This window comes from Emys orbicularis, chromosome 1 (genome assembly GCF_028017835.1).
Source record: "Emys orbicularis isolate rEmyOrb1 chromosome 1, rEmyOrb1.hap1, whole genome shotgun sequence".
In the NCBI taxonomy this organism is placed as follows: domain Eukaryota; kingdom Metazoa; phylum Chordata; order Testudines; family Emydidae; genus Emys; species Emys orbicularis.
Genome location: NC_088683.1, coordinates 132,914,801 through 132,930,737, shown reverse-complemented (window position 1 = coordinate 132,930,737; position 15,937 = coordinate 132,914,801). Strand labels below are relative to the sequence as shown.

The following is a 15,937-nucleotide window of genomic DNA, read 5'->3' as shown; positions in this document are numbered from 1 at the left end:
AAAAATGGAGTCATGTTTAGAAAGGTGACAAATACAGGAAAATCAATTTCCATCTATTGGCAATCAGGTGTACGTGGTGCAACTGCTGCAGAGTTAATTGCTTACCCTAACTCAGTGTGTTTTAACCCTTTCGTGTTGGCGACCCTTCTTTGAAATCAAAACGTTTTGGGACCCCTTTCCATTTGCTGTAAAAGTAAGAGTAAAAAAAAAAAAAGTATCAATGATCAGTTATATAGGCTTATTTTGACAGAGAATACTTGACCTTGAAGGGTAAAGGTGTGAGGAGAGCGGGGGAGCGAGATTTTCTTTGCTTTAGATTGTAATAAAATTTTCAGTGCCTCATGACCCCCCCTAATTGACCAACGTGACCAACTGGTTGAAAAACACTTGGTCTAATTTAAGCAAAGTTATCCTCTCATATCTTTAATAATATTCTGTTTTCCCTTCCTGTATGGATCTTCCATTTACGTCAGTGGAACATCCATGAAAAGTTGAATACTGGAGTCAGGATCTGCAGCACAGGAAAACCTGTCTCATGTTCTGATCATTTATTCAGTATCTTTCTCTCTCAGTATTGGAGGCCCCTGTAATAAGTTCAGTATTTCTTTCAATTCTTTGGTATGATTAGATAGAAGAAAAATCCAGAGCAACAAGGGAAAAAAATTAATGCTCACTCTCTTTAGTGTAATATTTGCTTGTTATTTCAGTCTCTCTCTCTTTTGATGTCACAGTGCTGAATTCCCTCAACATCTACTCTAGTTAGTGAGTGTTGATGGTGCTCATTATCACAGGGGCCACACATATATATAATTTCCAAATCTACATAATCTTGCATTATACTTTTAAACGTGAAAGATATATTTTTTACACTTGGATGAGCCCATGTATTTTGTTCATTTTCAAAGAAAATTGGTCTATCTGTCTTAGATACTTATATGGCACTCATTACTGTACTATTTAAACATCCCATAATCTTTAATGTGTTTATCCTTGCAACACACATGTGAGGTAAGGCAATGGTGGTATTCCCATTTTACAGATGGGCAATGGAGGCACTAGAGACTAAGTGATATGCCCAAGGTAACACAAGAAAACTTTGGCAGAGGAAGGAATTGAACATGGGTCTTGCATGTTCCAGGCTAGCCCACTAGCCACTGGTCTTTCCTTCTTTCTTTTCTACCAAAATTTCTACCAGAAGAAGGATGAGAGATTTCTGGTGAAAGTATAACTTTTTTTTGAAGTGGCTTGGACCTTCCTGCCTGAGTGGGCACGTCTCTTCCCAGGCTGTATTATCATGGTTAGGATTGGTAGAGGTGTTCATGTTCATGTCCATGCCCCTTGATATATCAGAGAAGAAGCTGTTGGCAAGATGTCCTCTATGAGGGCCTCTCATTTTGGTGATTTCCCACATGGTCTGGAATATCCTGATTCTCTTGATCTTCTGGGCTTGTTGCAAAGTCTGTCTTTTTGGGATCACGGAAGTGATTGGGGTGAGCTTTTTGGAGGAAAGCCTGGGTGCTTTTGGTTTCTAATATGCTGACTAGCTGATGTCTGATATGCGGGCGGGACAAATGTGCCATTCTGGTTTTGTGCTAGTTGTACCTTTTTAATACCAAGAGTGTCTATAGCCCAGGGTTGGCTTTTTATGTTAAATCTGAATATTTTGAGAATATATGGCTAAAGGAGCAGTTTATCTCATGCAGAGTATTTTGCTAACTCAAAACCAAAATGAAGTGTAATAAAAATCACTTGCATGTCTTGACTGCCTTAAATTGTAAAATCTTGAAGAGCTTCACAAACAATTTAATTAACCTTCCAGCACCTCAGTAAGATCATACTACTAAACCCATTTTACAGATGATGAAACTGAGGCACAGATTGGTTAAATGACTTGTCTGATGTCCCACGGATCATAGTAACTCATGGCAGAATTGGGGATGAAGCCTGGGAGACCTGACTCCCAGTCCCTTGCTCAAACCACCAGATCAGAGTGAGATTATTTTTCTTCTCTACAGTGTAAGTAATAACTGCCAAAAAAGTAGTTATCCACCAAATATGAAATCACATTTTTTTAAGTTTTCCTTTGAAGCAAAAAAAAAAAAAAAAAAAAAATTCTGACATTTCTTTTTAGCCTGTGATTTTTGCTTTTTGAAAGCATTAATTAGAAACAATTCCTAACCTGTTGTTATATGGGTCTGGAGCCAGTTCCCTCAAATGAATACTTGATATAAAATCAAATATAGGTAAAAGAATACATTGACTGCATACCAGCTGACATAAAGCTTGACTATAATGAGAGTAAAATCCATGCAAATGAATCATTGCAATGAATTGTTGTAATTAGGATGTATTCATTACAAAGGTCTCATAATCATATAATTAACTTTTGGTGTATTGAGATTTATAATCTGAACTCCTAATTCCATTTTGTTCATTTAGAAGCAAAATCTATTAGTGGGCAGAGTGTTCTCACTAAGCTCTCTCATGCTGTGTTCTGTACTGTGTGTGGAATTGATTCTCTTGAATCCCTGATCTAATTCCATTGTAATAAAGGGCCCAATTCTGCTCCTGTTAAAGTGAGAGTTTTGCCATAGATTTTAGTCGGAGAAGCAATAGCTCCATCAGACCTTTTTCAAAGTCTTCAGTGCTTTTATTAACTATCTTCCAGCTTGGCAATGGTATTTATACAGCCTTTTTATTCTGTAAGTCTGATGTAAGTCCAGCCAAAGACAAGAATGATAGAAATGTATTACCGTCTCGTGGTTGTGAGAAACGAGTTAGGTCTCAGTCCTTCCCACTGGATTTGTCTACATCACAAAAGCAATATCAATATCAAGGTGAACTTGTTAGCAGAGGTGCCAAGGATTAAGTGCCTGATCCTCCTAGGAGCAGAGTGCCTTCTACTCCAGTTGCTCAGCACCTTGCAGGATTAGTCTATGGCTTGGAGAGAGAACCACTCTCTTGACCCCCTAGAGGTGGCCCCTACAGGGCAGGTTGTGGCAGTTTGGTAGGATAATGACCAGTCAAGGCCTGCGCTGTCTCTATTCTCTGTATTTAAAAGAGGATTTCTGTCTCCTGGGCTTTACACCTTTCAAAAGCATGAACTACCCAAAACAATAATATTTAAAAAGCAATTTTGTGCAGCTAAATAGAAGGCTCCCAACTTTGCCAAGGTTTTAACGATCAGCTGTGGATTTCTAAAATAATGGTTGCCGTATAGGCTGCTTTTGTTTTTGTTGAATAAATTGGAGAGCTAATGAGCTTCAGATGAACTTGAAAGGGTTTGTTACTTTCTGGCATGAAATTAAAATTTAAAAGGAGAGAAGTCAATGATTAAGAGCAATGTGTTCTCCCCCACAATTAATTCCACTGCATGTGTAGTAGATTTTAAAGTCCAATTCTCTGCACCAGTCTCCCTCTTGCCCCTGACATGGGGGGTGTGGTTGTAATTCTGTTGCATTCCAGCTATTTTTGGCTGCCACAATCCTTTAGGGGTCATGGCAGCCAAAGAGAACTTAAAACAGCCCTGAGGCTGCTCCTAATTACACTGGAGCCGGGGCAGCTCTGAGAAGACACTTCTGCTCCCATTCCTTCATCCCTCTCCCTCCCGTTCCCACTTTGAGCACAGCTCAGTCAGGACAGAGAATCTGCCCTAAATCTCAGGTGGAGTTGTAAAGTCACCGCCTCACGTCCTTGTTTCTGGGTCACCAGTTTTTCCTGAGAAGTTCCATTGTGGCTCTGTGGAAAACCAGTTTCATTGCAGCAGCATTACTGCACGAAAGGAAGCTGACAGTTTCCTCTCTTGTTAGGGATGATCAATTTAATAAGTCAAGCTCATCTCCCTTCCCCTCTTGTCCTGTCTCTGTAAATATTCTATCCTGAGGAGTTCCTGGTGCAAATCCCCAGACCTGGTCTGTTCTCTGCACCTCTCCCATTTATACTAGTGCATTGCAATAACTACTTCAACATCATTCTGGTACAATATATTAATAGTTATATATTATTGTAACACATGCATGACACATAGCACTGAATGTTGTCGACTCAGAATTTCACAGCTGCAACAGAGATTGAATTGTGATCCAAAAACATGGTTCCTGAACTGGATAGAACAATATTGCAAGCATGACTTAAGTACAACATTGTATAGAGTCACACCACACCAGAACACACTGTGTATTTAGTTATTTAGACCGCTTACCTAGATACCTATATCTGCTTGCATGTGTTTATTGACCTGTATAGAAAGCACTCTAAGGCTTGGTCTACACTTGCCCCCCAAGTCGAAGTAAGGTACGCAAATTCAGCTACGTGAATAACGTAGCTGAATTCGACATACCTTACTTCGAACTTACTGCGGTTCAGACGCGGTCCACACGCGGCAGGCAGGCTCCCCGTCGACTCCGCGGTACTCCTCTCGTTGAGCTGGAGTACCGCAGTCGATGACGAGCGCTTCCTGGTTCGATTTATCGCGTCCAGACCAGACGCGATAAATCGAACTCGGAACTTCGATCCCCAGCCGCCGAACTAGCGCGGCAGTGTAGACAAGCCCTAAGAAAGCATCTGGATCTCCCTACGCCAAAAGCAGAGACTCCTACAGCTTGAGTTGAAGGAAAACTCTCCTCAGCTCACAGTAGCTTTGGGCCTCTGACACATGTGAATAAGAGTTGAACATCTCTTCATCCATCCAGTAAAGGTCAAAGGGAGACATGTACATATAGCCAGTTAATTAAAAACCCATTCTATTCCATTTTAGGTTCTTGTACTAAGCCCATCACCATGATATCGGTATATACCAAGTTCCAATTGCCATTCTAAACCCTCCTGGCCACCAATTTTTAGTCGCCTATACATTACTCGAATGAATTTGTAAAGTTCAGTTTAAATCAGTTGGCTTTGGGTTTTCTAAGTGACAAGTTCAGACTGACATTTTATAGTCGTCTAAATTGCCTTGTTATATAGACTTAATTGATGAAGGAAAACTAAGTTTGAAGGAAGTTTTTTCCAAGTGTTGAACATGAGAACTTTTTTTTTTTAAGCTGACTGTACATGACACCTCCATTTTTCCTCATCCTCACTCATTTCTGTAAAACATCAGAGAAATTAAATACAAAGCCCCTTAATATTTAATTCAGTGTTAAGACTGAAATCCAAGCACTCAAAAGCCAAGAGACTTAACAAGCCCAGATTCCTGTGGGACATTTAGTGGGTCATGATGTGTGCCTGTACTGTTTTCTGTTCTCTGCTAAATATGAAGTTTAATGTATTACTGCTTGTTATTAAATGTCTCACAAACTTTACACAAGGCCAAGTGTTGTTGCTGTGCACACTTGAGTAGTTACGGTGACTTCAATACAACCACTCAATGAGTAAAGCAATTGCAGCCAGGCTGAGAATGTGCCAAATTACTGGAAACGTTTTGACTATCCTGGCTTCTTTGTGTCTGTCTCAGCCTTTTTATTAATGATAGTTATCACATTTAATATACAGTAGATATTTCCTACAAATGCTGTGGCTTATTGATGATGTTTAATGTATTCTCTGCATGGTCTTGCAGTGAAATTTCATTTCGTTTGAACTGTTGCTCTTGGACTTAGTTGGAAATGAAATCTAAGGTCTCTCTGATCAGCTATTTCTCTGGTTAAAGATTTTAAAGTCTAATCTCCTTGCCTGCTACATTCATTAAAAATGGGAAGAAAGGTCTCGCCTCTAAATATTAAATGCACATATAATGAGGTAGGAAAATGTGCTGAACAACATTTGTGGATTAAAAGACTGACTGGTCCCTTATGAAGCCCTGAAGACGGTGACCAGAGTCCAAGAAAAATATTTTTTGTTGTTATGAGAGATGGCACTTTTCTTTGCAATTGACTAAAAACTCTCTCAAAGCTTAAGTCAGATACCCCCATAAATAAGTGTCATGTCTCACTGAATAAGATTGATTTGTGCTTCTCTACAGAAATTGTTGTGTATTCCATATATGCAGTATACTGCTATTAGGCGAATGTGCTACATTGAAAGATAGCTGTGGGATACAAGTCTACAAAGAGGTGGTACTTTTAATGAATAGAAACAAACTGTAGTATCCACTTCAGGTATTTTTGTTTCTTTGCTATGAACAAGTAACAACACTTGATAGAGCGTCTTTCAGTCCAGAGGACTGCAAAGCAGTTAAGAAGCTGGACTATGGCACATCACCGGGGTGCCACCTTTGAGGGCAGATGGAAGTGGTAGAGAACCACAATTCACTCACCCACTAGGCCCTATTGTAGCTCCAAGGAGTGCTGGAGAAGCACAGTTGCCTCACTACCAGCCACCATATGAGAGGATGCAGCATCTGTTTCCCTCTCTGTGCTCCAAGACCTGGCTAGGCAAGGACTCCAATAGCAACTGGCCCCTGTGTGGCTGCAGAGGGGCTCCTTGCAGTATCTTTACCCTTTCATTGTATTTAACTGTGTAAATAGCTTCACAAAATTGTAAGTCAACCTCTGCTGTGACTCCTTCTCCCAGTGAGATCTGAGAGACTGAGTCTCATGCTGCTGCTTTCCTCCCACCGACTCCTTCTCTGGCACTTCTGTGGCATCAGAACTAGCAGGAACAAGAGACTTCAAAGTCTGGTGTCGTTAGCAGTTCTTGTTTCTGCATTCAAGAGGACTTTGCTACCCTTCATTTCCCACCCTCCTTATCCCCACTCAAGGAAAAGTTGATTCCCCATGTAACGTAATTAGACTTCTTGGTTTGACATGAAAACCTTCTAAGCTCTTTGGTCGGTTGGATATTTTGGGGGAAGGGTTGGTCAGTTTTATATCTTGCCAAATGTGGGATGCATTAGAGGGTGCCTTCAAGGTATGGGCTCATTAATGCGAATTGGCTAAGGAAAGATAATTAAATAATTCACTTTCTGCAGTGCTTACCACATTCTCCTGCCAACATACGGTAAGGCTATTGCAAGCTGACAGATTTAAGTAATAAACTCTGGCAAATGGTGGTGTTAGCTGCATTTGAAATTAACTCCCTTCTGTGCTTCTCTAATGTCTTCTAGATTGGTGCCTTGGCTCTGTCTTTTCCAATGACACCACCAGAGCAGCTGGAAAAAATAGAGAAAAACTTTAAGGGCCAGATCCTCAGCTGGTGTGAAGTGTTGTCTATCTGTATTGTCATCAGAGCTGTGCCAACTTACACCAGCTAAGCACCTGGCCATAAACATATTGTCTAGCATGGGTGTCACGCAACAGTTAAACATGTTACCTTAAGCCATACAACTAATCCTTCCGTAGGATCATGCTTAAAATCAAATGTGACAGGATGTCTTCTACAACTCTTAATTCTCCTGTTTTATTCCCCTTAGGTTGTTTCAAAGATGATCGCATTGTGTTCTGGACTTGGATGTTTTCTACTTATTTCATGGAGAAATTGGCCCCCCGGCAGGATGATATGCTCTTCTATGTCCGCCGAAAGCTATCCTACGTTAGTGGCGATAGCACAGAGGGAAAGAAGGTGAGTGAACAAAATTCAGAGTTACGAACACCAGAGTTATGAACAGACCAGTCAACCACACAGTTCATTTGGAACTGGAAGTATGCAATCAGGCAGCAGCAGAGACAAAGGAAGAAGGAAAAAAGCAAATACTGTACAGTACTGCATTAAATGTAAACTACTAAAAAAAATAAAGGGAAAGCAGCATTTTTTTTCTGCATAGTACAGTTTCAAAGGCTGTATTAACTTAATGTTCAGTTGTAAACTTTTGGAAGAACAACCATAATGTTTTGTTCAGAGTTGCAAATGTTTCAGAGTTATGAACCTCCATTCCCAAGGTGTTTGTAACGCTGATGTTCTACTGTATATTGTAGCCTGGAAAATATTTTTCACCCATTTAGCACAGAATTTGGCCTTTTGCTGTGCCTTACTTGTCTGAAGTACTGCAGGGATATTGTAAATTAAGGCTTGGAAAAAATCAAGCTCTGCCCACAACAAATGTTAATGTGAAATTGGCCTGCAGTGAAATATTGTAGTTAACAACGTGGATTTCAATAATGGTATCAGTAGGCTTCAGTGTTAACATCCCAATGAGATGAGGGAATGCAGCTCACATTTCTGGTGGAGCTATTGTGTCTGTCAGTCTGCAGACTCAGGAAAACAGCACTGTGTTGGTCCACATCCAGAAGGTTCCGTTTTTGCAACTATAAGGAGTAGAAACATATATATATATATATATATTTTTAATGAAAGCTTAACTACTGCAGAAGGAGAGAGCGAGCCAGCCAGCCAGCAAAGTAGTGCTGGTTTCATGCATCCATACGTACCAGGACAATCCAATATTGCACCCATTAGACACTCGGCAATAACTTACGCACAACCTTAAGAACTCGTATAAAGGGATGATGAGGCGATGTAGAAGCAACTAGTAGACAGAACCTCAGTCATCAAAACCTATTTGTTGAGAGAGAGAATTTTGGCCAGAGGGCATCTTGGGATTTTTTTTTCTAATTTTTGAAGATGGGGGGGGGGAGAGAAGAAGAGGGGTAAAGTGTCTTCAATCAATGGTGCTACTAGACAAAAAAGAGACCGTAAGTTCAGCATCTCAAGTGAACAACAGTTACTGATTCAACTGATGTCTACTAGTCTTCACTGAAGACTTAGAACAGGGTATTTTGGAGCTTTGGAGCTCCTGCAGGAAAGCGATGCTTTAATAAATGACCCTTACCTGAACCCTTGAAATTCCACAGCTGTATTACTTGCCTGCATAACACAAGATTGTGGCTTCATTTAGCCTGGTAAAAATGTGGGTCTTTTGACCTCTTATTCTTCCCAATGGGAAAGAAGAATCACTTTTAATGCTTGTCCACTTGAACAGTTTCATTCACATACGTACACTTAGCTAATTTCTGATTCCTAAAGCTTTTGAAATTATTCGTCTTTCCTATCGGGATTAGGAGATCAAATAACCCCTTGCTTATATCAGGCTAAATGAAGCTCCAAGCATAAATGCAGTCATAAATATTTCTGATCTGTGAGGCTTTTTCATAAGTAGAAGTCCTTGTCTCAAATTCAGCCTCAGTGAACTGCTTACCACAATGGTTGATGTGGGAAATAAGAACTTGTGTGTGCTGTAGCCTGGCACACTGAGCAAAGGGCACATTGTATGCTTCAATACTGTGCCTGGGTCAAGCTTTGAGAATTAGGCTGTTTCCTCTTGGGGATATTGCAGTACTTTAAAAGGTCTTGTGGGCTCACATATTTTATGAGTTCTTTTCAAAATTGTCCTGTAGGCTCCTGTTTGAAATGAGGGTTTGTGTTGCTTGGCGGTTTCAACTGCTGCTTATATGGGGTTATTGAGCCTGTCCTGTGAAGTGAAACATCGATCTGTTACTTTTAAATCTTGATTTATGGTTGGTCTGGTTTTAATTTGACTTTGCAGCTTTGTCAACTATCTTGTGAAAGACAGACAACTATCTGCAGTCCCTGATTGCAATCCCATCACTGGGACTGTAAAAGTGCCTCCTATTTATTTGGATATGTAAAGGCGAGGGAGAACGAGACAAAAGATTGGGCTTTCAACATCAATCACATTTTAAACTACCTTTTAAATCTGCCCACCTCCAAATTGCATACTCTCCTTAGCTACTGACTCTTGAAAACAGGCCCATTCCACTCTTTTCTACTGTGTGTGTGTGTGTGTGTGTGTGTGTGTGTGTGTGTGTGTACGTACATACAATAAGTTTTTGATAGGGCCCATGTCAGTACAGAACTTATTTCTCTAATCCTGGGGACTTACTCATGGTGTTCAATCTAGGATGTTGATTCTATTAAGCACTGGAATAAATTGCCTAGGGAGGTTGTGGAATATCTGTCATTGGAGATTTTTAAGAGCAGACTAGACAAACACCTTTCAGGGATGATCTAGAGAATACTTAGTCCTGCCTTGAGTGCAGGGTACTAGACTAGATCAGTGCTTCTCAAGCTATCTGATGTGGGGGACCGGCAATTTTTTTCCCCAATGTGCCAGGGACCGGTGCCATATTATTATCTTATTTGACGCTCTTATGAGGAAACTCGCCGCGGACCGGCAGCCGATGGCTCGCAGACCAGCACCGGTCCGCGGACCACCACTTTGAGAAGCACTGGACTAGATGACCTTTCGAGGTCCCTTCTAGTCCTACAATTCTATGATTCTATGCCAGGAAAGAGAATTAGATTCTTGAGTAACCGCTTTTCTTTTTTATTTATGACAAGAGTGCATCGTATCAAGTTTCTAAGACTTTAGTCTCCAGAATCTCTGTACCAAAATCACAGGACCCATCTATCATGACCAGAGAAATCAGGGTAACTTAGAACAAACCTTTTTTCTTATTTAACAGAGCATTAGCATTTTAAGGGGGAACCCTCTGACTCACAGTTGTTCATACTCCATTATGTCAAGTTCAACAAAAAAAAAAGAAGAAGAAAACCTCACTTCCCACTCTGTCCTACACCAGCCAGTATAATTTAGTGAAAATTTAAGACGTGTTCCTCGTTTACATTAAAACCCCTTTTTTACTGCAGGAGTGATGTAAAGAGGCCTTAGTATAAATGGAATCAGGCTTTTGGTTTAAGAAGTATAATGGTTTACATTAACGGTACAATCTCTCTGCCACTGCTCCCTGCAATAGACATTTTTAAAGAATTACATTTTGGTACATTTACAGACAGCTCTGATTTTTCTGTATAAGACAGTAGGGAAATTGTGATCTCAGGGTATTAAGGGAAATCATAGCATGGCTTTCTTGGCAACTCACCAAGGAAGAGACCAAAGTAAAACCTGAAGCGGCAGTATGTCATCAGTGCCAGATTGTATTAACCCATTTGCCTTTGAATTCTTCTTTGCCACGTGGAATGTACACCACATCTCTGGTAGGACTGAGAAGGACTAATACTTTTATTGTATGTATTGAGTTTGTAAAGGGTGCCAAGACGTGGGGGTGGGTACTCTCTTGGTTAGCATAAACTTTAATAAATAAATGGTGTTGGAGTCACTGCCAATTAGATGTAACTTAGTTGCCAAAACAGCTAATCTTCCTGAAGGCATAAAAGTTACCAGTGTTGGTGCTCCATCTTCAGAAGTAGAGAGAAATGTAGCCCCATGGAATATAAACTAATGGGCCTCCAGAATTTGAGTGCTATCTTTGTACTATCTCCCTTTCAAGTACCAAGTATTGGCTGTTGTGGGAGACGGGTTGGTTGAGATTTTTAAAGCCAAAGGGATATGGATTTCCAATGAAATTCACAAGAGTTGTGTGTCTAAATCCCTTGTTCAGTGAAAATTTCATCCACCAAAATTTCACCCACCAAGAGTTGTGTGGTCCGACAGTCAGAGCCGAGATGTCATCTAACAGAGATGGCAATTTCTTTGTTTCATATCGTTGTTAATTTAAACTCTTTTTTTAAAATACTTCACCTTACTAATCAATGGTGGTCTGGTTTTTTTAGCAATCTGTGGGGCTGTAGGGAGAAGAATCTAGTGTAAGTTGTAACTTCTGGCAGTTCCAAATAACTGGTTGAAAATCACAGTCACAGAAACAAGGAGCAAGATTCTCATTTCTGCCTGCCCAGTAACTCACCAACTGTTCTGCATAGTTAGAATGTGGGAAGGGATTACAGTCACTGTGTGTGTGAATCAGTTCAGAGACAGCTGTGCTGCCTAAATGCTTAATATTTTGCTGAGTCTTCGAGTTGTGTTGTAGTCATAGCTGTGAGTAGGAGTTGCCAGCATTCCTGGAAGAGGAGAATGTTAAGTTAGACAAAATCACTCTCATTGTAAAACCTGAAAATGAAAGAGAGAGAGATTGTTTGCATTGCCAGAATTTTACTATGACTTTCTTAAAGGAATTTCAAAGCCTTAGAAAACATGGTGATCTTGCTTTCCAATGTACATATGTTACCTGCAAAAACTCCTCCTGCATTTACCTTCACGCTTTATTTTGCTGACATTTTATTGATCCTATAAATTTGTGAAGATAAAAAATTCTGCTACTTGATAGCTTTGAGACAGCCTGTCTCTTATCTGTGACATCAGAATGCATCACAGAAGAGAGCATAAGAATATCTAAAACTCATTTGAGAATCTATATTCCTGCACAGTTAGGAAAGTAACCGAAATAGCTTTATTGTACAGTGATCAATAAAATACCTTCTCTGTTGGACTGAATTTGGGTGTGGCCATCGAGGTTAAAGCACTATTACTAAATTTGATCATTTTTAGTGCTTTTTAAGTTTAATATTAGGTGTATATGTGTGGGTAATGGGTAGGGTTACCATACGTCTGGTTTTTCCCGGACATGTCCGGCTTTTTGGTAATCAAATCCCCGTCCGGGGGGAATTGCCAAAAAGCTGAACATGTCCGGGAAAATACCGGCCGGGCACTTCCCCTCCCGCGGCTGCTCTGCTCCTCCCCTGACTCTTCGGCTCTGTTTAAGAGCCAAGCTGCCCGAGCGCTCCGGCTTCGGGCAGCCCCCTTGCCTCCGGACCCCAGCCGCCAGCCGGGCACTTCCCCTGCCGGGCTCCAGCTGCTCTGCTCTAGCGGCGCAGGGTCTGGAGGCAAGGGGGCTGCCCGAAGCCGGAGCGCTCGGGCAGCTTGGCTCTTAAACAGAGCCGAAGAGTCAGGGGAGGAGCACAGCAGCCGGAGCCCGGGAGGGGAAGTGCCCGGCCGGGGGCGCAGGGTCCGGAGGCATGGGGGCTGCCCGAAGCCCGAGCGCTACCAGCTTCACGGTTTGCCGGGCAGCCTCCAGACCCTGCGCCCCCGGCTGGGCGCTTCCCCTCCCGGGCTCCAGCTGCGCTGGGGAAGCGCCGGCCAGGGGCGTAGGGTCTGGGGGCTGCCCAGCAAACCGTGAAGCCGGTAGCGCTTGGGCAGCCCTTTTCGCATGGCTGGGACGGAGGCGGGGGAGTTAGGGCGCGGGGACTTTGGGGGATAGGCGGGGAATGGGCAGAGTTGGGGCGGGGAAGGGGCGGAGTTAGGGCGGGGCCGGTGGTGGGAAAGGGCGGGGGCAGGGTCCCGTGGAGTGTCCTCTTTTTTTATTTTTTAAATATGGTAACCCTAGTAATGGTTATATAATTACAGTTTCTGTGGCCATATATGTTTAAAATCTTTGTAGGATTTTTGAATAATTTAAATAAAGTGAATTTAAGAAAACAAGAGCAACAACTAAGTGGATTCCTAATATAAACTATATAAAAGTGTAGCAGGATTGAGCGATGTAATTGAAATTACATCTTACTGGAATCTACTAAATACATATTATTCTTATCTATATTAGATGTTAAAAGAAAACAGGGCCACAAATTTGCTTGCTTATACACCTCTACCTCAATATAACGCTGTCCTCGGGAGCCAAAAAATCTTACCGCGTTATAGGTGAAACCGCATTATATTGAACTTAATTTGATCCACCAGAGTGCGCAGCCCTGCCCCCCCGGAGCACTGCTTTACCACGTTATATCCGAATTCGTGTTATATCGAGGTAACGGTGTATTTTAAACCTAGCTTCTGTGGCAGAGATGAATTTCGTTATGAAGGAAGTAAATACAAACCCAATTCCCCATCTGATGGGGGAGAAAAATGTCATGAATTATTCATTACTGCAAATGCGGCACTTGTGAGCCACTGGAGGACTGAAGGACAGGGGAGAGTGCCTAGGCTGGGCTTCAATAAAAGAAGTGGCTGAGAGGAGCTCTCCGACAGTCTCGTCAGTGCACTTCTCAAGCACCAAAATGCACTGAAGAAAGATCAGTGTACTCAATCAGTGAGTTACATGATGGGGTGTCAACTACTTAACAATTGCAGGTATGAAAATGTCTCTATTGAGGCCAGAAACTTGTCTGTCTTGTATATAATTTATGCAACCAAATCAGAGCTTTTGAATATCATAATTAAGGCTCTAATGTCAATGATAGCAAAATGCTCAGGGCAGAAAATCTTAAATCTAGTCCATTTACCAGCCCAGTTTTGTATTCCCCACTTTTTATTCAGTCACCATTATAAATATTTCCCAATCGGGCAAATATAATTTGAGATACAGTAGTTTATTAACTTATTCAAATCTCACTTCCTCCATCTCTCTCTAATGCAGTGATACTCAGACATCAGTGGTTCAGGAGCCGAACTAGCAATCAACATTACCCCAAAATAAATAAATATATAAATAAATACATTTATATATATATTTATAGAAAGAGAGAGAGAGAGATGACTGACCAAGTATTCTACAATTGGTTAATAACATATTAACCCATCAGGATGTTTTTACTAACTTAGATTGGTTAATAATAAAATCACAGTGTTTTAATATCATGTGCTGCAAAGAGCTGCAGGAGACACATTAAAGAACCACTGGCAGCTCCTGAGCCTCAGTCCGAGTCTCACTGCTCTAATGCATCAGTTACTTCTCTAGCATAATTTCCGACGTTATGTCAATTTTAGGCATTCCATTTCAGATATTCACCCCTGTATGAATGAGTCCAGTAAGGCTAAGGAATTGCACTCATAATGGACAATCCATTGCTATAGTCTGTGTGTGCCCTGCTGCTCTGAGGATAAAATATGCTGATCTTTACACTCACTAGGAATTGCTTATTGAACAGTTCTAACAGAGTAAAAATCTAGGACAAATGTTTTTGTCCATGACACACCCATGTGAATACGTTGGTCACCACATGGCCTTTGATCACACTTGGCAAATGCTTAAATTAGCAGATGTGTACAAGAATAGGAACAACAATTTAGCAAATTTATGGAGGCTGAAACCCAGACCATTGAGGGACTGAATCAATGAATGAAAGATGTTACTGTTTTCAGAATACTGGCATAAGACAGGAGCTAAGAGCAGTTAGTCAGCATCTTAAATGCATTGATTCTTCATCTTTCTCATGCTGATCACAATCTCTTCAATCCTATGCAGGAAGTAATGGTTCCATTTCCCAAAGCAGTTAAAACACACTTCTTATTTTGCAACAAGCACAACAGCTTTCTCAGTGCCAAAGCTATGCGTCAGAAAGACCATTTCTGTGCCGTCAGTATCTTCTAATCTCTAAGGTGTTTCTTCCCCCCTCACATGTTGGTCAGGCATCACTGGACATTCAGAGCTCTCAGATTTTTGGGCATGTTCCTCTCTAGCTTCTCACTTATCTATTATTTGAATTGCAATAGTGTCTAGACAGACAAGACAACGTGTGTGAGAGGAAAGAGAGGCACAAAGCAGTGAAGTTCTCTCTCTCTCTCTCCCCACCTTACCCATCAGGCTGGGAGGCAAGATATGGAAATATCCCTCTCTGTGAGCAACAGATTGCAATAGGAAAGGGGCTTTCCTGAGCCTAATGCAGCTGTCTTTAAACAGGGCCTTTTTGCAGTCCTGTATGTCCTCCAAGGCTTCGCTTTTGTCAATTATGCCAGCTGAGCTATAGAACAGCTTCCTCTCCAAATAACTTCCCAGAGTACGTGGAGGAGTAGAAAGAAGAATGTATGGAGGGGCTCCGCTCACTTGGGAATGGGGCTAGGGAAAAGTCCTGGGTCCAAAATCACTAGTCACTCTTGAAAATCTCAGGGTACGTCTGCACAGCAATTAAACACCCGGGCTGGCACGGGTCAGCTGACTTGGGCTCTCTGGGCTTGATCCGCAGGGCTACAACATTGCTGTGTAGACATTTGGATGTAGGCTAGAGCCTGGGCTCTGAGACCCGGTATGGGAGAGGTCCCAGGCCCGAGGCGGCCAGCCATGGGTGTTTAATTGCTGTGGAGATGTACCCTGAGATTTTCAAAAGTGTCTAGTGATTTTGGACCAGGACTTTTCCCTAGCCCCATTCCAAGTGAGCCACGGGTCTTTCATTGCAGAGTAGATGCACCTTCAGTGGTGTGTCCGACTCCTGGCTAATGAGGTATAGAATCTCTAGATTCTAGATTTTTGGGGGT

General features: G+C 41.6%; 1 protein-coding gene across 2 annotated transcripts in view; it reads left to right on the top strand.

The window, feature by feature from the left end:
* Positions 1-15,937, top strand: part of KIAA0930 (KIAA0930 ortholog) — a 145,137-nt gene that overhangs the window by 77,557 nt on the left and 51,643 nt on the right. For both annotated transcript variants that reach the window (XM_065416957.1, XM_065416965.1), the window contains exon 2: positions 7,349-7,497. In XM_065416957.1, coding sequence (XP_065273029.1) covers positions 7,349-7,497 — 149 coding nt within the window. The remainder of the gene's footprint in view (positions 1-7,348; positions 7,498-15,937) is intronic.